Genomic DNA, 17,786 nt, shown 5'->3' on the forward strand with positions numbered 1-17,786 from the left:
GTATGTACTCAGGTTTTTTTGTTTTTTTTTAATTATAACTGTTTGATTTAAGATGCAAATATTTTTCTATATACCCCTTTACCATTAAATGCTTGGAATTATCTACTTGAGTCTTCAAATTATAGGAAAATTTTTCTAGCCAACACTTCCTTTACTTCCTCATGTTACATGGAGCAAGACATTGTTCGGTAAGAAAGGAGATTTCCTGAGAAAGTTAGCACATTATAAGAATAACCATTTAGTACCCATTCTTTCACAATTAAGAAGCAATTTTCATATAATTCTGCTGTAAATCAAATATTATGGAAGAGATGGTGACCTTTTCCTAGGGTTTAGAAGTGTACTTCCAGGAGAATCCTGGAGGGAATCTAGTCCAGCTTTATTTTATGCATAAAGAGACTGGAGGTGATGTTACTTAACTGGCTTGTGAAAGTACATGTTGCTTAAAGAAAAAAACGTTGGTCTACAAAAGTTGTCAGATAACTAAAGAAAATGTATGAGTTATATTCAGAGAGAGACTTTCCCAAACCAGTCTTCTTGCTTCTTACCTACTGTGTGTCATGTTTTACACTAATTGCCAGTATTAAATTTCTGAAAGTCAAGCTTAATCTTCTTTTTCTCTAGATAGACCTCTCCATTGGTTGCCTATAGTCCATGTGGTTGAATGTTTTAGCTGAATGTACAAGGCTCTTTAAAAAGGTGCCTCAACAACCTGCATTATTACCAGACTAACTGTCCAACTTTCTCCTCTTTGCAACTTAACGTTCTACCCATTTGAAACTTTCCACTGTTCCCCAAACACATCATGCTCTTTTATGTATCCACGTCTTACTTTGCAGCCTTTACGGAAATGCCCCTCAGTTGTTTATATAGGAAACTGCCCTCTTTTTTTTTTTTTTTTTTTTTTTTTAAGATCCAGCTAAATACCATCTAGCTAAATCCCTCTTTGATCATTACTTCTCCCCAAGTGGATTTAATCACTCTCTTCCTTATACCCACCCATGTACTTTGCTCATATTTCTCTTAGTGCACAAATTACATTGTATATACTTTCTTTGTGTGTGTTCCCCTCACTGGACTATGCCTTTGCCACGTTAGTACTTTGCATAATGCCTGTCACATAGGAGATGTTTCATGAAAAATCTAAAAGGCTTGAGCACCAAGTGCTGAAATAGTGACCTCTTTCTTTTGCTACCCTAACGAACAGACTTAAGGAAATGAGATCAAAGACTAGATACAAGCTGGTAAGGAGATAATTATTTTTCATAGAATATAAAAATGACTACCTCTTAATAACATGGGATTTTTTCCTGATTACAAAAGTAGTACATGATCATGTGAAATTTGGGAAATAGAGAAAACAAAATTAAAATCCCTTCCATATTTCATGACTCAAAGATATGCAGTTAACACTTTTATATATATATCCTTTCATTAAGTTTTGAGTGCTTAAATATTCAGACTCAGTAAAATATAGTTGTTAAAAGCACAAGCTTATTAGTCAATAGTTACCTGAGCGACATTAGTCAAGTTATGTACTTGGAGTCTCTTATTTCCTTATAGGTAAAGAAGTATAAAGATAACAGGTGGTGTGAGACTTCAGTGAGTTACTGTGTGTTAGATACTTAGAACATTGTGGAGTGGAAGTAATTGCTCAGAAAAGTTACTGTGAATGATATGTGTACATTTTTAATGTCAAACATTTTATTCTTCACTTGAAAATATTTTGGGAACACCTTTCAATTTCATGAATTACTCTTTAGATTTCAAACTTATTTCAAGTGGTAGAATCTTTTGTCAAATAATCTTAAGTTGCAAGTGTATTAAATAAGCAAAATTGGGACTTTTATACTTGAATCTTTCATCCTTTACTCCCACCGCAGCCTTGAGAGCCTTCTAGAAACCACCCTTTGAGGGCTTCAGGGAGCACCATTTGAAACAGCTGCAGAGCATAAATGCTGTATCTTGTAACACCACTGTCAGCATTAAATTTCCAAAGGTTTTTAGAGACGTGATTTGACATTTAGTTTATTTCCAAGTTTTCATTAGTCAGCACTGTCTTAATGATTTCATTATAAACAATGTCTTAATATCCTTTTGTTCTTCGCAGACTTTATGTTTAGTAAATTTTAAAGTGAAATTCATGAACTAAAGGGTATGCACCTTTTTTAAGACTCTTGATGATTATTACTGTATTGCCCACCAGAAAGTTTATGCTGATTTTAATTCTCTCCAGCTGTACATCGAAGTGCCCTTTTCCTTGCCTGCTTGGATGTGCACTTTTTTGGGGAGAGGGCACCTACCTTTCACTAGATGCTCAAAGGGTGTATAATCACACACCCTTTTCACATTCCTGTTGGGATTGCCTCATTGTTTAGAGCAGTGGTTTTCAAAGTTTGGTCCCCAGACTAGCAGCATTACCATCACCTAGGATTGGGAGAAATGTAGTTTCTCTGTCTCCATCCCAGACAAATCAGAAATTCTGGGAAGTGGCCCTCCAAGTGATTCTGATGCATGTTTAAGAACTGCTGTTTTTAAGTAGTGCTGTTCAACAGAAATATAACGCAGCAGATACTGAAGTTTTTCTAGTAGCCACATTAAAAACAGTAAAATTAACTGATTTTACTCAGTATATTAAAAAAAACATTTTACAGTGTAATCACTATAAAGATGGAGAGTTTCTTTTCTGTGTGCGCTAAGTCTTCAAAATCTGTCTGTTTTATACTTAGAACTCATCTCAAATTTGAACTAGCCACATTTCAAGTGCTGTGGCTACTGTACTGGACAGTGCCATTCCAAAGTCAGAAAACCACTTAAGAGCTGTTTTTGTCTTTTCCTAGAAAGTTATAAAATGTGCATTCTAAACTGTAAATTGTAAAAATGTAGCCACATGGTATGGTCATGAGGCCATGTTGCTACAGGAGAAATTTCTCCTACAGTACATGGTCAAGATTTTTTCTAAGCTTATAGATTTCACATAGCTGTTGAGTTTAATATGTGTTTGACTTCATGCCTTGCACCACTTCCATCTGTATACAGAGCTGCATTTTTATGCCTTGCTATATGTTTTAAATCTAGTAGTTATTATAATCAGTCATCAAAAAGCTATTCTCTGGAACTAATAGTTCAAAAATAGTTAATTGAGGGAGTGGGAGGTTACTTAGTATAAAACACTTTGGATGGTACCTAATTTTTGTGTGTCTATCTGTAAATTTGTATTCATACAATAGAGAGTTGACTAATTTTAGTGTAGGAGTGCTTATAGGGTGTTTTGTTTTTGTTTTTTTGTCTTTAGTTTTTCATATTCCTCAAATAATTGAAGACAGGAACAGGATCTTTCTTGTTCACTGCTTTGTATCTAGTGTATCTAACCCATGGCTTGACCCATAGTGACACATAGTAGGCATTGAATAAGTATTATATTCATTTACGTAATACTTTCACAAGCAGGAAAATGTTATTTTTAACTAAGTTAAATATGCCTTATTTAAAAAAATGAAACCCTTTAGGAAGTGTTGCTCACGTATTATTGGAACACTTAGGAATGTGGAAGGAAAAAATCCATTCACCCAAGTAAAAGAAATGAACAGAAGTTCAAATTTTCATATGTATTTTTATGTTTAGAAAAGTGGGAAGGCAATAGAACTAAGATTTCCTCAAACGTCTTTTTTGAGTGAACTGTCTCAATGAGAAAGCGTTACAAGGAATTATAAAGGCAAATGTGGACAGATTTGTAAACACCACAAATAAAAGGCGAGCAAGATTTAGGGACAAAGTGTTTGCAGCAGATAAAGCAAAGGGTTAGTGAAAGCTCAGGTAATATTAAGCTCCCCCGAAACTAAATTAGACAAAGCCAACAAAGACAACTCCTAAAAGGTAAAATGCCCATCTTATTTTTATCTATTTTAAAATTATTTTTCCATCTAAGGCTCATCCATTCATTGCTGACAAAGGTGCAGAGAAATATTCTATTTATAGGGAGTAAAGTGAATAATCCTTTTGGGAAGCAGTTTGGCAGTATGTATGAAAGAAAAGCCTTCATGGTGTTTAAGCTTATAATTTAACCTCTGAAACTCTGTCTTAAGTATACTTATTGAAATAGAGAAAATGTTTAATGTATAAAGGTTCTCTTGACAGCATTATTTTAAAATAGCCCTCTCCGCCTTTAACATATTCTTGAAAATGATTTGACTTATGCCATCTCTATTTTTAGTTAAAAGAAACACTTTTAACTCTTTTAACTTTTTAGTTAAAAGAAAATAAATTTGGTTGATTATATTAAAATTAATCTTAACGTACCTAAATATCTTTTCTAATAACAGAGGAATGGTTTTACCATTCTGGTAAATAACTTTTTGTTTTTAAGCCCAGGCCATTCAGCCCACCTGTAACTTCCAATACCAGCCCACCTCCTGCAGCTCCTTTAGCTCGGGCGGAAAGTTCTTCCTCTATCTCCTCTTCGGCTTCATTAAGTGCTGCCAATACTCCAACAGTAGGTAAGTGATTATCATAGATTATATGTGAAAGTTAGCATCCAAAGTATGATCAGGCTGAATTTTGTTTTTTAATGAGCTCGTGAAAAATTTAACATTAAGAAACTTCAGTTTTCTGTAGACACACCTGGCATTGTCAAACTAGCCACATTTTCCCTATCTGAATAGGAGAATTTTCTAACACTGTTAAGAATGCATCAAATTTATAAACTACTGACCAGTATAAATAATTGAAGGCTGTATATAATGCAGGCCTTTCTAATGTGAAGTGATGCTTACACTCCTAAGAGCTTTTAATAACGATTCAATTTAAGGAAGGAGTTTTGTGCTTGCAATTATATATTTCTGTAAGAATTTAAATCCTCAAGATTTAAAAGTAGTAGATATCAGGACATAGGTATATAAACCTAAACCTAAATATTTAAAAGTAGTAGATATTAGGACATAGGTATATAAACCTAAACCCTAGCAAGTAAGTCCAATATTTTATTACATCTAGATTTTGCTCAAGACATTTTTTTATCTTCACTTTTATCTAATTTCTACAAATTCTTATTACTTTTCTCACCCACTGTTAGTATAACAAAAAAGCTATAATGAGCACTTTATTCTTGTGTTTTGTTTGTATATGTGATTTTGTTAATTTTGGTTTTTGCAAACTCTGTATTTTAGTCATAAAAAACATAGATGAATCTTTTTAGAAGTAGACATGTGGTCTGAGTAAACAGAATTAGCTTTAGGTCTCCATTTTCTCTAAATTATTTAAAGGGATTTGAATTTAATAGAATATATTTTTGATTGAGTAGGTACATACTTGTTTTTAGTCTGGGCCAGGGCAGGCAATAGTAGAACCACAGGTGAGGGAGGAAACAGGCAGGCTGGATATAATGTGGATCTTGTGCAACAAAGATACTTTAAATCTACCATAAAAGTTCCCTTTTTTAAAATTATGATGCTTATTCAGCTCTCTTTAAGTTTTTGATCCTTCTTATTTCTTGCAAATATTTTCTTTTCCTACAATATTTTGTTTTATTTAAATATGATAGAAGATGATAATTTGATTGGGACACTCTCTGAAATTGAAAAGCACTGTGAGACTTCACAAGGTATTGTATCAAAAGCAATATATGTGTGTTGACTAATGATCCTAAAGTGTATCTAAAATACTTTGTTATCTCATTTTTTTCCTTTTTCAGCAATGTATGGTGTCTCAGAAGTCAAGAATAACTCTAAGGTTTAACTTTCTCAGTTTGTACTAATTATGTCCAGTTGCTGTATAGGATTTATTGATATCAAATCCCCAATTATAAAAACAGTATTTTTGCATTTTCTTCATCTCCTTGCTTTTTTTTCCTTCTCAACATTAAGAAGTGTCCATAAATCTTACCCCTAAAGTTGTCAGAATCAGAGAAAAAGTGGTTAGAAAAGCAGCAGAAAGACTATGTTAGTTTAAATACCTAACTTACCAGAGCAAAGGCTCTCCTAGGAAGGCCATCCATATAGTGAGGTGAAGTTAGAGGCAAAAAGGTATCAAATAGTTGGGAGTGTTTTTTACTCCTGGCTGTAAATAATTCTCCAAAAATATCCACTGATTATTACAGTGGATATTTCTTCAACTTCTCTTTCTTCAACTTTATAAGTTCTGCATTTTCAGAATATACGGTTGTTTAAATGTAGAACAATTAAACCAAAATTAGAATACATAATATCCTTATAAATACAGGTGATTTTTTATTTCTAAGAAATTATGTATTTGGAATAATACATTATAAATTTAGACTTTTATACTTAGTTTAAGGACTCGATACAGGAAATATGCAAACATTTTTTTGAACTATGTATGTGCAATATAATCTTGAAAACAAGAATAGAAAATACGCAAGGACATATGCCAAAATATTAAGTGGATTTTGAGTTTTTCCCCCCCTCCTATTCAGTACTTTTTTCTTCTTGCCAGTATTTCAGTAATGGGCTTAACAATTCATACGGATTATTTCAAGAATTCTCATTTTATATGCCCAGTTGGATAAGTGAAAACAGTCACATGTAGGCTTCTTTTGATTTTTAATGTCACAGTAGAAGCAGATATTAGTGTTACCCATGACTGTGTGTAAATATCCATTTATCGTAGGTGGTTTAAGGGGAAAGGTTAATTTCATAATTGAGAATATAGTTTTCTTTAATAAAGAGTATTATAGCTTTCATCTTCCCCTAGAAAACATATGCTTTTATGATTTTCTAGTGAGTCTCTATATAGAACAATATATTTTTTTAAAAAATTCACTGAACTAATTCACACATACAGTGAAATTTTCCCATTGTGCAAACATGTGTCAGCATAGATATATTCAGTTAATCTCTACTTAGTCTGCTTTTTTCACTTAACATTTTCTTATGCATATACATGAGTCTTCTGCCTCTTGGTCAGCCCCTTATCTTTCACTTCATCATCTGTCCCCTGATCCAAATTTGAATCCCTGACAACAGACATTTTTCTCTTCATTCTAGGATCCACTGTGTTCAGAGTGATCTCACGAAATGAAAAATGTAACCATGTTTCTCTTGAACATTTTTAGTAGTTTTTAGTGCCACAGAGATAAAATTAAATGTCCCCTGTGCTATGATCTGGGCCTTAAACATTTCTCTAGACAGATTTTCATGTCCTCTCATCTTTCCAGCCATCCCTTACCCACTAAGTATGTTCCCGCTTTGCAAAACTACTTGTGGCTCCAAAAGGCAGCATTTTTTTCATGCCTCCTTAGCTCAGTACTAGACATTTGTTGGAATTAGTAAATAGTAGCTGTTGTGATTTTCTGAGTAAATTTTTATATTTATTGAGTTTTAAATTTTCGTATGAAATTTTAAGTTTTTTTGCAGTCAGAGGGAGTACTTACTTTTCCCTTTGGCCTCGCAGCAGTTCTTGTTTCCATGTACTTTTAATCCCTGAGCTATTTTTCTAACTGTGAAGAACCTTCCAAGTCAGAATTCTTCAAAATATTAAATACCACAAAATCTTCCTGGCCTTTACAGCTAACAAAAGCTTTTTCTCACTGTGTGTAGAATCTCGGGCTTACTTGTGAGGCAGAGAGAACTAGTACTGATTTTTGTCAGGCTTAGTATCTTAGGTATTTCAAAAGTAACTCACCCTTTCACTATAGGTAATCTTAGCTGAAATAGAACTATCTGGTGGCTATGAGCATTGTGTAATATTTATAGAAAAGCATACATTCAAATTTCAGAGCTACGTTGACTTAATTTATTCTTATGAGAAAATCTGAATAATCTATGCTATTGGCCTTTTTTAAAATATAAAATTGCATCATTTATTGTATATTAAATAAAATGCTCACCTTCCAGTCAGTAGCCATTGTGGTAACCTTACCACATGAGAAGAGTGGGAAGAGTACATTTGTCAAGAAAGACAATGAACTGCTTTGAGGGATTTTTCTATAATGAAATAAACTAGAAAGTTTGCTTAGGTTAAAAAAACCTGAATACATGCATAGATTAAATTTGTTTACATTTTATTATGCTTTAAAATAACTGATCTTTATATTATTTAACTCTAAAGGTGTGTTATCTAAGTGAACTTTGTGTCAGGAATGTTTAAAATTAACATTATTTGTCCTGTTTATCAAGATAATGGGAATATATGGGAATATAATGTATGCATTAGACAAAGAGGTAAAAGAATTCTAGTGAGTAGTGTCCGAAACATTATGTTATTCAGTTAGAAATAGCTGACGGGTGGAAATAGCTGAAACACAAAAATCCAGCTTAATGCCCTGAAGTATTTGAGTGGTAGAACTTGAAACAATTTAGCATCTGAATGGTTGTGAAAACATATTTTAGTAGTTTTGTTCTTCAGGTGAAGGGCTTTTTCCTTCTGACACTCCTTAACCCAAGCATTTAGTGTCATTTCATTTAAAAGAAAAGTCAGTAAAACATGTTTTTGTGATTTTTTTTTTGTCCTCTGTATTATGTTTCAATTTGTTTTCTGCCCTATTTTTTAACCTCCAGATTTATACCTGGGCCATCAATGGAACCAATAATAGAGTCATTTGTGACAAGCTAACCTTGTGACTTTACCTGTCTTGATATTTTATAAAGCTCTTTCTATAGGATTTAACAAATAAATTGCATATGTATTCTAGGTGTGTCACGAGGTCCCAGCCCTGTCAGCCTTGGAAATCAGGACACCTTACCTGTGGCAGTTGCCCTTACAGAATCTGTTAATGCCTACTTTAAAGGAGCAGACCCTACCAAGTTAGTTTTTAAAAAGTGTGTGTGTGTGTGTGTGTGTTTGGTGGGGAGGGGGCTTGGTAATATATTTGCAGAGTTACATTTTGATTCTCTATAGGTTAGAGTTTTCTATTTATTTACCTGGGTTTTTGTTTTTTTGGGTTTTTTTGCTATCACATATAGTCATTTAGCAATTGTCTTTCCAAACAAAACAAAACAAATCACTATAATCAGCAGTGGTGATGGCTTTTCTCCCCAGTTTATTTACATTCTTGCCCAAGCTTTGTGCGCCATCTGCTGTGTGATATATCTGTAAGATCAGGATGATGGCAGCTGACCTAGAAGTGGGATAGAACTTTGAATATTGGCTTAATGTGTATCTTTGGGGAATGTGTAATGTTTGCAGGAGAGACCTAAAATGTATGTTTCATTTATGAGACTCTTGTAGAATTGGTTTAACCTCCTTCTTTTAAGAAAGTGTTTTGGAGGGGATTCCCCCCCACCCCCAGTTTATTTAGATAGAGTGTGCATGAGCAGGGGAGGAGCAGAGAGAGAGAGGGAGAGAGAATCCCAAGCAGTCTCCACATTGTCAGTGCAGAGCCCGACACAGGACTTGAACCTACAAACTGTGAGATCATGTCCTGCGCCAAAATCAAGAGTCAAGCTTAATGGGCTGAGCCACCCAGGCACCAAACTAATTTTTTTTTTCTTTTTATGATCAGAGAAAGCCTTTCTTTTTGAAAAAATATATTTTTAAATTTTTGTTAATGTTTTTTTTTTTATTTTTGAGAGAGAGACAGAGTATGAGGGGGGGAGGGGCAGAGAAAGAGGGAGTCACAGAATCTGAAGCAGGAACCAGGTCCTGAGCTGTCAGCACAGAGCCCGACACGGGGCTCAAACTCAGGAAATGTGAGATCATGACCTGCGTGGAAGTCGGATGCTCAACTTATTGAGCCACCCAGGTGCCCCTAGAAAAAAAATATTTTTGAGAGAGCACGAGCACGGGATGGACAGAGAGAGACAGGGTACAGAGGATCCGAAGCAGGCTCTGCACTGACAGTAGTGAGCCTGATGTGGGGCTCGAATTCATGAACTGAGAAATTGTGACCTGAGCCAAAGTCAGGCTCTTAACCCACTGAACCACACAGGCGCCCTGAGAAAGCATTTCGGATGTTAAGTTTAAGCAGATATTTCAAAGACATTGAGGAGCCAACCATGCAGATGTCTGAGGGAAGAGCATTCCAGTGAGTGTAAAAGACTGAGGTAGAAGCGTGCTTGACATATTCAAAGGAAAGAGAAATATGTCACTAAGTTGGAGTTAGCAAGGAGGGGAGTGGTCAAAGAGGAGTCCTTTGAGGGGCCAGATCAGGTTGGGAATTAGAGACCATGGTAAAGAGTGTGGAGTTTATTCTGAGCAGGGTGGGAACCAGTGAAGGTCTTTGAGCAGAGAAAGTTACTTATAAGTGTTTTGAAGGAATACTCTGGCTGCCATATGGAGAATAAACTAGAATGAGCCAGAGTACAAGCAGAGAGAGAGAGAAGGTTAACTGCAGCAGTCCAGGTGAGAGATGATGGTGGCCTATATAAGGTTATTAACTGAGGAAGTCATGAGTAATAGTGAGATATTGAATTCATTTTGAAAACAGAGTTGTCAAGATTTGCTAAGGGAGTCGGTTGGTAACAAATGAATACAGGGTGCCTGGGTGGCTCACTCATTAAGCATTTGACTTTGGCTCACGTCATGATCTCCTGGTTCATGAGTTTAAGTCCCATACTGGGGGGACTTGAGCCCTGCTTCAGGTGAGCTCAAGCCCCACTTCTCTCTCCCTCTACCTCTCGCTCACTTGTGCCTTCTCGCTCTAAAAAAAAAAAGACAACTGAATACATGATACTGGATTTCAGGGCCTAGGTCATAGGCTAGAGATGAAATACTTGGTAGTCATTAACTTGTATGCGATACTTAAAACCACAAGGCCTCGGAAGAGATCTGATGAGGATTGTGGCTCCCTTCAGTGGTTAGAAAACAGAAAGACAAAATGGGTAAAGGAGTTTGAAACTACAAGCAACAAGAGAGGTGAGGAGAGAATCAGAAGAGCAGTGTACCAAAACTAGGTGAATAAAACCCTTTTGTGAAGGATGGTGTGAAGCTGTATCGGATAGTTCTGATTCGTCAAGAAAAATTGAATTTTGACATTATGGAGGTCATTGGTGACCTTCACAAGAGCAGTTTGTCAAGTGGTAGAGATGAACTCCCTCTAAGCATGCTTTCTTTTTTTTTTTTTTAATTTTTTTTTTCAACGTTTTTTATTTATTTTTGGGACAGAGAGAGACAGAGCATGAACAGGGGAGGGGCAGAGAGAGAGGGAGACACAGAATCGGAAACAGGCTCCAGGCTCCGAGCCATCAGCCCAGAGCTGACGCGGGGCTCGAACTCCCGGACCGCGAGATCGTGACCTGGCTGAAGTCGGACGCTTAACTGACTGCGCCACCCAGGCGCCCCTAAGCATGCTTTCAAGAGTGGGAGAAGAGGGGGCATGTGGGTGGCTCAGTCAGTTAAGCATCTGACTTCTGCTCAGGTCATGATCTCCCTGCTCTTGAGTTTGAGCCCCTCATCAGACTCTGTGCTGACAGTTCCGAGCCTGGAGCCTGCTTCAGATTCTGTGTGTCCCTCTCTCTCTGCCCCTCCCCTGCTCGTGCTCTGTCTCCCTCAAATATAAAACATAAAAACTAAAACAAGAGTAGGAGATGATGCAGATACAACTGTATTTGGAAGGAGCAAGTATAGAAAAATTTAGGATGTTTTGCTCCAAGTGAAAGCAGAGAGGTGTAGTGATAGAGAAGTGATAGAGTCAGAGGAAGTTTTTATTAATTTTAGTGTGAGTTTTTAAAAGATACACATTTCAGCATGTCTATACACTAATGGGGAAAATCCAATATTTTTGGAAAAAATTGGGTAGGAAATTTCAGGAAACAGGGTAGTTGCATTAGAGAAGTCTCTGGTATGTAACAGATGAGCTTCAGTGCAGAAGCAGTGAGATCGGCCTTACGTGCATAGACTGATCTCTTGAACAGGAGGAAAGGTATGGATACAGAGTCAAGTAGGAGTTCACCTGTGAGACTGTAAGGAAGTTCTTTACTGATTTTATTTCCTCAGTAAAATTTAAAGTCGATGGCTGCGAGTAGAGGGAAGGAATATTTCAGACTGGAGAAGAAGGAAGGTATGAGAAGAGGTAGAATTGCATGATAGACCAGGAAATCCTAGGAAGAAAGGGGGGTTTGAAGGAATGAGTGAAGTGAAAAGGTAGTAGGAACAATGGATTGTGGAGGCTTTGATGAGAATTGTTGGAGATGTGGTACTAGACAGAGTAAGTTGGGAAAAGAGGAAGTGGCCAATAGAGGAATGGGGAGGCTGAAATCAAGATTATGAAGGGGCTGCTGTGTGACCGAAGTAGGCTGGAAGACAGGATTGTTTGGAGACAAGGGGCTGAGAACTAGGTGCCCAAAGTATCAAGAGCATTATCTGTGTGGATATTGAAATCACTACAGATTGTGATAGGAGTAATGATACAGAGACAGACTGACAGCAGGCAAAGAGCTAACATTTTCAGAAAAATCAAACAGTGTTGAAAGGGATGGAGTAGCAAGTAGTATATTGAGTTAGATAGGCTGGAGGTTTTTAGGAAGGATGTAGGAATATAGAGTTGGAAGAGGCAATGAGGAGCTAGGAAGACCTCTCCCACTGCCACTCAGGCCTTGTATTTAGTGGGGTTTCAGTGAAAAATAGCTCCAACTGAGGATGGTGTTACCAGGGAAGCAGTCTCCTTAAGGGACAGCCAGGGGGTGGTTTTTCTGAACAAGTGAAGAGATGTGATCTTTACTCTTACATTTGTGTTTGGAGTTTTAATTATTAAAGCGCCTTATTTAAACCACTTAAAATTTTCCAAATCCCTAATTTCAGGTGTATTGTGAAGATCACTGGTGACATGACAATATCGTTTCCGAGTGGAATTATTAAAGTCTTCACTAGCAATCCATCTCCAGCTGTGCTGTGTTTCAGGGTGAAACACATCAGCAGACTAGAGCAAATTCTTCCGAATGCTCAACTTGTGTTCAGGTTCGTGTACTCTTGTTTTGAAGGTGAAGTTAAATTTTTCCTGCTTCATGGAAGCAATAATTCAGTTGGATGACAATACAAAAGTTATGATTAAACAGCCTTCTGCGCTCTGTGCTTTTGCTGGTGGTGGTATTTGTTAAGTCCTTCTCTTCTGTTACCTCATTTTTCAAACAAGTTTCTGCTATGTTTTATTCTTTATCCCCCTTAGTTTTCCCTCATCCCACCTTTTGGTTTATTTCTACTAGTCTTTCCCAGGTCACCAAATAACAATACAGAGGCAAAGGATGAAGCTAAGTTAAATAAAATAACAAAAATATTTCTTATGCATACAGTGATCCATCACAGTGTGATTCTAACACAAAAGATTTTTGGATGAACATGCAAGCTGTTACTGTCTACCTCAAGAAGCTATCAGAGCAAAATCCAGCTGCTTCTTATTATAATGTAGATGTATTAAAGTATCAGGTAAGTGTTCTATCCTTGTAAAAATCATAAATTAAAATATTAATATTCTCATAGATTAAATGAGTAATGTGTTATGGCCTCATGAGTTTTATTCCAGGAATTGAAGCCAAAGGAAATTGATGATCAAATTCACTATCTATTCCTGATTCAAATACTGAGTAAATATACATGAATATGTCCTTAACCTGAAAAGACCAGCAACATCAGTCTTAATAATGAAACACACAAAGCAGTTAAAGTCTGGAGTAGCAAAGACATCTATTATTCTCATTAACTGTAAGAGATTTTTCTGGATGTGTTAGTACAGTTACACAAGAGAATAAAGCAGTAATAGTGGAAGGAGGAACCCAAATTACTGTTACTTACAGGTGATGTTATATTCCTGGAAACCTAAGAATGAACTGAAAAACTATTTGCTGTAGGGGTTTTTAATAAAGAGGTGAGTTTAAAAATTAATGCAAAGATTAGTAGCTTTCTAAATATCCAGTTAGGAATATGAATGCAGAAAAATTTTGACAATTAAACTTATCAGACTTGGAGAGGTGCTAGAAGATGGCCAATATAGGAAGATCTGGAACTCTCCTCCTCCTATGGACACACCAAAGCTACAGCTACTCTGGAACAGTTTCCTCTGAAAAAGACCTGAAAACCACCTGAACAGCTCCATCACATTAGCAAACAAGCAGAGGGTCACATGGAAGCATGCAGGAGGGGTGAGACCCATTCTCCCCACAAACTCCACCACCAGCACTGTGACCCACAATCAGAAGGGAACTCACAAACCTGGAGCTAATTCCCAAGTGAAAAGTTCATACCCCATATCAGGCATCCCACCTTTTAAGATCTATACCTGAGAGAAGAGCCCCCAAAACTTCTGGCTTTGAAAAGCACCAGAGCCCATGCCCATGATACCCAAGGGCTATGGTGATCTGAAAAACACCTTCTGGAGGATTCTCACACAGACTCACTCAGTCTAGGGACCAATGCAGAAGCAGCCAATGAAAAGGTGACCACATTATATGAGAAAAGAGAGTCATTTAGCTTATCATAAAGTGTGAGCCAGTGAGGCAGAGGCCTACTGAGATACTCTCCAGGGATAGAGGAGCTAGTAGGCAGCACTTTAGTGCCCAAAGCTGGCAGGTGCCATACACACACACGCACCCCCCCCCCCAGATTTTTAATATGTATATTAAAATAATTTATATATTATATATTAACTCCAGATTTTTTTTTTTCTTTAAAAGGGTGCCATTTTTATGATCCAGGGAACATAGGCTGAGCGATGTCATTTTTTGTGCTCTCCTGCCTTGCTGCAGCTTGTGGTATCTCCCAGAAGGGAGCTTATACACTTGTCTGGAGCCCTGATTTTTTCAACTGTTGCCTAGCGGGACACCTCTAGATTGCCTGGTCTGGTGGCCAGCAGGGCTCATGCTTGTGGTCTTGCAAGACCAGTTATATTTGCATTCTTTAAAAGCTGCTGCCTGATGGTTTGGCTTCCAGTCAGTCTCAGTGTAGGTGCTGACAGGTCTTGGGACACCCTCAACAATTGGGAGCTATTAAAGAATAGGCTTCTTTGGTAATCACAAAGTTTCAAAAGACAAGCAACAGCTAAGGCAAGGTTGAATGACAAAGGGTCATGTGCATGAGGCCACTCTTTCAAGAGTGGGAGAGGTGGCTGTTTCATCTAATACATAGAAGCAAACAGGGTCAAACAAAATAAAGGAAAAAAAGAATATGTTCCTAATCAAAGAACAAGATGAAACCTCACAAAAAAGCCTTAATGAAGTGGAGGTAATTTACCTGATAGAACATTCAAAGTAATGGTCATAAGGAAGCTCATTCAACTCAGGATAACAATGGATGAACCCAGTGAGAACTTTAACAAAGAAACAGAAAATATAAGAAAGTATCAAATAGAAGTTACAGTGCCAAAGAATATAATATCTGACTGAAAAACTAGTGATGTTCAACAGCAGGTTAGATGAAGCAGAAGAGATTGGTGAACTTGATGACAGAACAGTGTAACTCACCCAATCAGAGCTGCAAAAAGAATGAAAAAAGTGAGGAAAGCTCAAGGGACTTAAAGGGGCAACCTCAAGCAGACTAACTTTTGCATCAGGTGTTCCAGAAGGAGAGGATAGAGAAAAGCACAGACAACTTGAAGACCTAATAGCTGAAAACTTCCCTAACCTGGGGAAGGAAACAGACATCCAGATCCAGGAAGCCCAGACAGTTCCAAATTAGATGATCTTAATGAGACTTCTGCAAGACATAATTAAAATATCAAAAGTCAAAGGTAAAGAGGTTTTAAAAGTAGCAAGAGAAAAACCACTTGTTATATATCTGCTGAGGCTATCAGATTTTTTTTTGGCACAAACCTTGTAGGCTAGAAAGGAGAGATCAGGATACATTCAAAGTGCTCAAAGAAAACAATCTCCAACCAAGAATACTCTACCCTGGAAAGTTTTCATTTAGAATTGAAGGAGAGAGAAAGAGTTTTCTGGAAAAGCAAAAGCTAAACAAGTTTATTACAAATAAACCAGCCTCACAAGAAATGTTAAAGGAACTTTTTTAAGCTGTAAAGGGCACTAATTAAAAAAGTATAAATCTCACTGGTAAAGGTAAACATATGGTAAAGGTGGAATGGATTAATTACTCATAAAAGGTAGGATGAAAGTTAAAAGACAAGAATAGTAAAATTAACTACAATAATCAGTTAAGGGATACGCTAGATAAAAAGATATAAAATGTGATCTCAGGGGCACCTGGGTGGCTCGGTTGAGCATCTGACTTTGGCTTCAGGTCATAATCTCTGGTTTGTGGGTTCGAGCCCTGTGTCAGGCTCTGTGCTGACAGCTTGGAGACTGGAACCTGCTTTGGATTCTCTCTCTCTCTCCCTCCCTCCCTCTCCCTCTCCCTCTTCCCCCTGGCTCATGCTGTCTCTCAAAAATAAACATTAAAATGACTGTTTTAATGTAACATTAAAAGCATAAAATGTGCAGTGGAGGGAGACTAAAAAGGATGTAGAGCTTTAGAATATGTTCAATTTTCAGTTCTCAACTTAAAGTACTTATAAATATAGGTTGTTATATGTAAGCCTCATGGTAACTATAAATTAAAAATGTATAGTAGATACATAAAAAATGAAAAGGAATTTAAGCATATCAGTAAATAATGTCATCAAACCACAAAGGAAGAGCACAGGTGGGAAAAAAAAAAAAAACAGATGAACTACAAAAACAGCCAGAAAACAGTTAAGAAGATGCCAGTAAGTACATACCTGTCAATAATTAACTATGAATGGACTAAATTATCCAGTCAAAAGAGAATGGATGAGTGGGTTAAAAGTATCACCCATGTATAATGCTGTGCATAAGAGACTCACTTCATATAGAAGGACAGAGTTAATGGGGCGCCTGGGTGACTCAGTCAGTTAAGCGTCCGACTTTGGCTCAGGTCATGATCTCACATTTCATGAGTTCGAGCCCCGTATCGGGCTCTGTGCTGACAACTCAGAGCCTGGAGCCTGCTTCGGTTTCTGTGTCTCCCCGTCTTTCTGCCCCTCCCCTGCTCATGCTCTGTCTCTCTCTCAAAAATAAATAAAACATTAAAAAAAATTTTAAAAAGGACAGAGTTAAAATGAAGGGATGGAAAAGGTACTCCTTACAAATAGAAATCAAAAGCTGGGGTAGGTTATGGGTGCCTGAGTGGCCCAGTCGGTTAAGCATCCAACTTCGGCTCAGGTCATGATCTTGGGGTTTGTGCATTCGAGCCCCTTGTTGGGCTCTGGGCTGACAGCTCAGTGCCTGGAGCCCGCTTCAGATTCTGTGTCTGCCTCTGTCTGCCCCTCCATTGATTGCACTCTGTCTCTCGCATTGTCTCAAAAATAAACATTAAAAAAAAAAAATCTGGGGTAGGTTAATAGACAAAATGGACTTTAAAATTAGAGGAATTAAGAGAAAAGGGCATTATATAGTGATAAAGGTGTCACTCCACCAAGATGATGTCATATTTGTAAATATTTATGCACCCAACAGTGGAGCACCTAAATCTACCTTTTAAGAGACCTTAAAGGGAGAAATTGAGAGCAATACAAAAGGGGAATACCCTACTTACATCATCTAGACAGACATCAATAAGAAAACGTTTTTCTTAAATGACATGATAGACCAGATGAACTTAAAAGATATATACAGAACATTCCATCCCAAAGCGGTATATACCTTCTTTTCAAGTGCACATGGGACATCTCTAGAGAAGATCATAGGTTAGGCCACAAAACAAGTATTAATAAATTTGAAAAGATAGAAATCCTGTTATGCATCTTTTCTGACCAAAATGATACGAAACTAGAAATCAATTATGGGAAGAAGACTGGAAAATTAAAAAATTTGTGGAAATTAAACAATATGCTACTCAACCATTCGGTCAATGAATAAATCAAAAGAGAAATGAAAAGTTATCTTGAGACC

The 17,786-nt window shown here is 37.0% G+C and overlaps 1 protein-coding gene and 1 long non-coding RNA gene across 2 annotated transcripts in view; one reads left to right on the forward strand and one right to left on the reverse strand.

Moving 5' to 3' along the window:
• Positions 1 to 17,786, forward strand: part of FCHO2 (FCH and mu domain containing endocytic adaptor 2) — a 124,498-nt gene that overhangs the window by 95,372 nt on the left and 11,340 nt on the right. The window contains 4 exon segments of the mRNA XM_043591814.1: positions 4,367 to 4,496; positions 8,648 to 8,759; positions 12,694 to 12,849; positions 13,182 to 13,314. Coding sequence (XP_043447749.1) covers positions 4,367 to 4,496; positions 8,648 to 8,759; positions 12,694 to 12,849; positions 13,182 to 13,314 — 531 coding nt within the window.
• LOC122489706 overlaps positions 1 to 17,786 on the reverse strand; it is an 87,797-nt gene that overhangs the window by 3,902 nt on the left and 66,109 nt on the right. The gene's annotated exons all lie outside the window — the stretch shown is intronic.

This window comes from Prionailurus bengalensis, chromosome A1 (assembly GCF_016509475.1).
Source record: "Prionailurus bengalensis isolate Pbe53 chromosome A1, Fcat_Pben_1.1_paternal_pri, whole genome shotgun sequence".
In the NCBI taxonomy this organism is placed as follows: domain Eukaryota; kingdom Metazoa; phylum Chordata; class Mammalia; order Carnivora; family Felidae; genus Prionailurus; species Prionailurus bengalensis.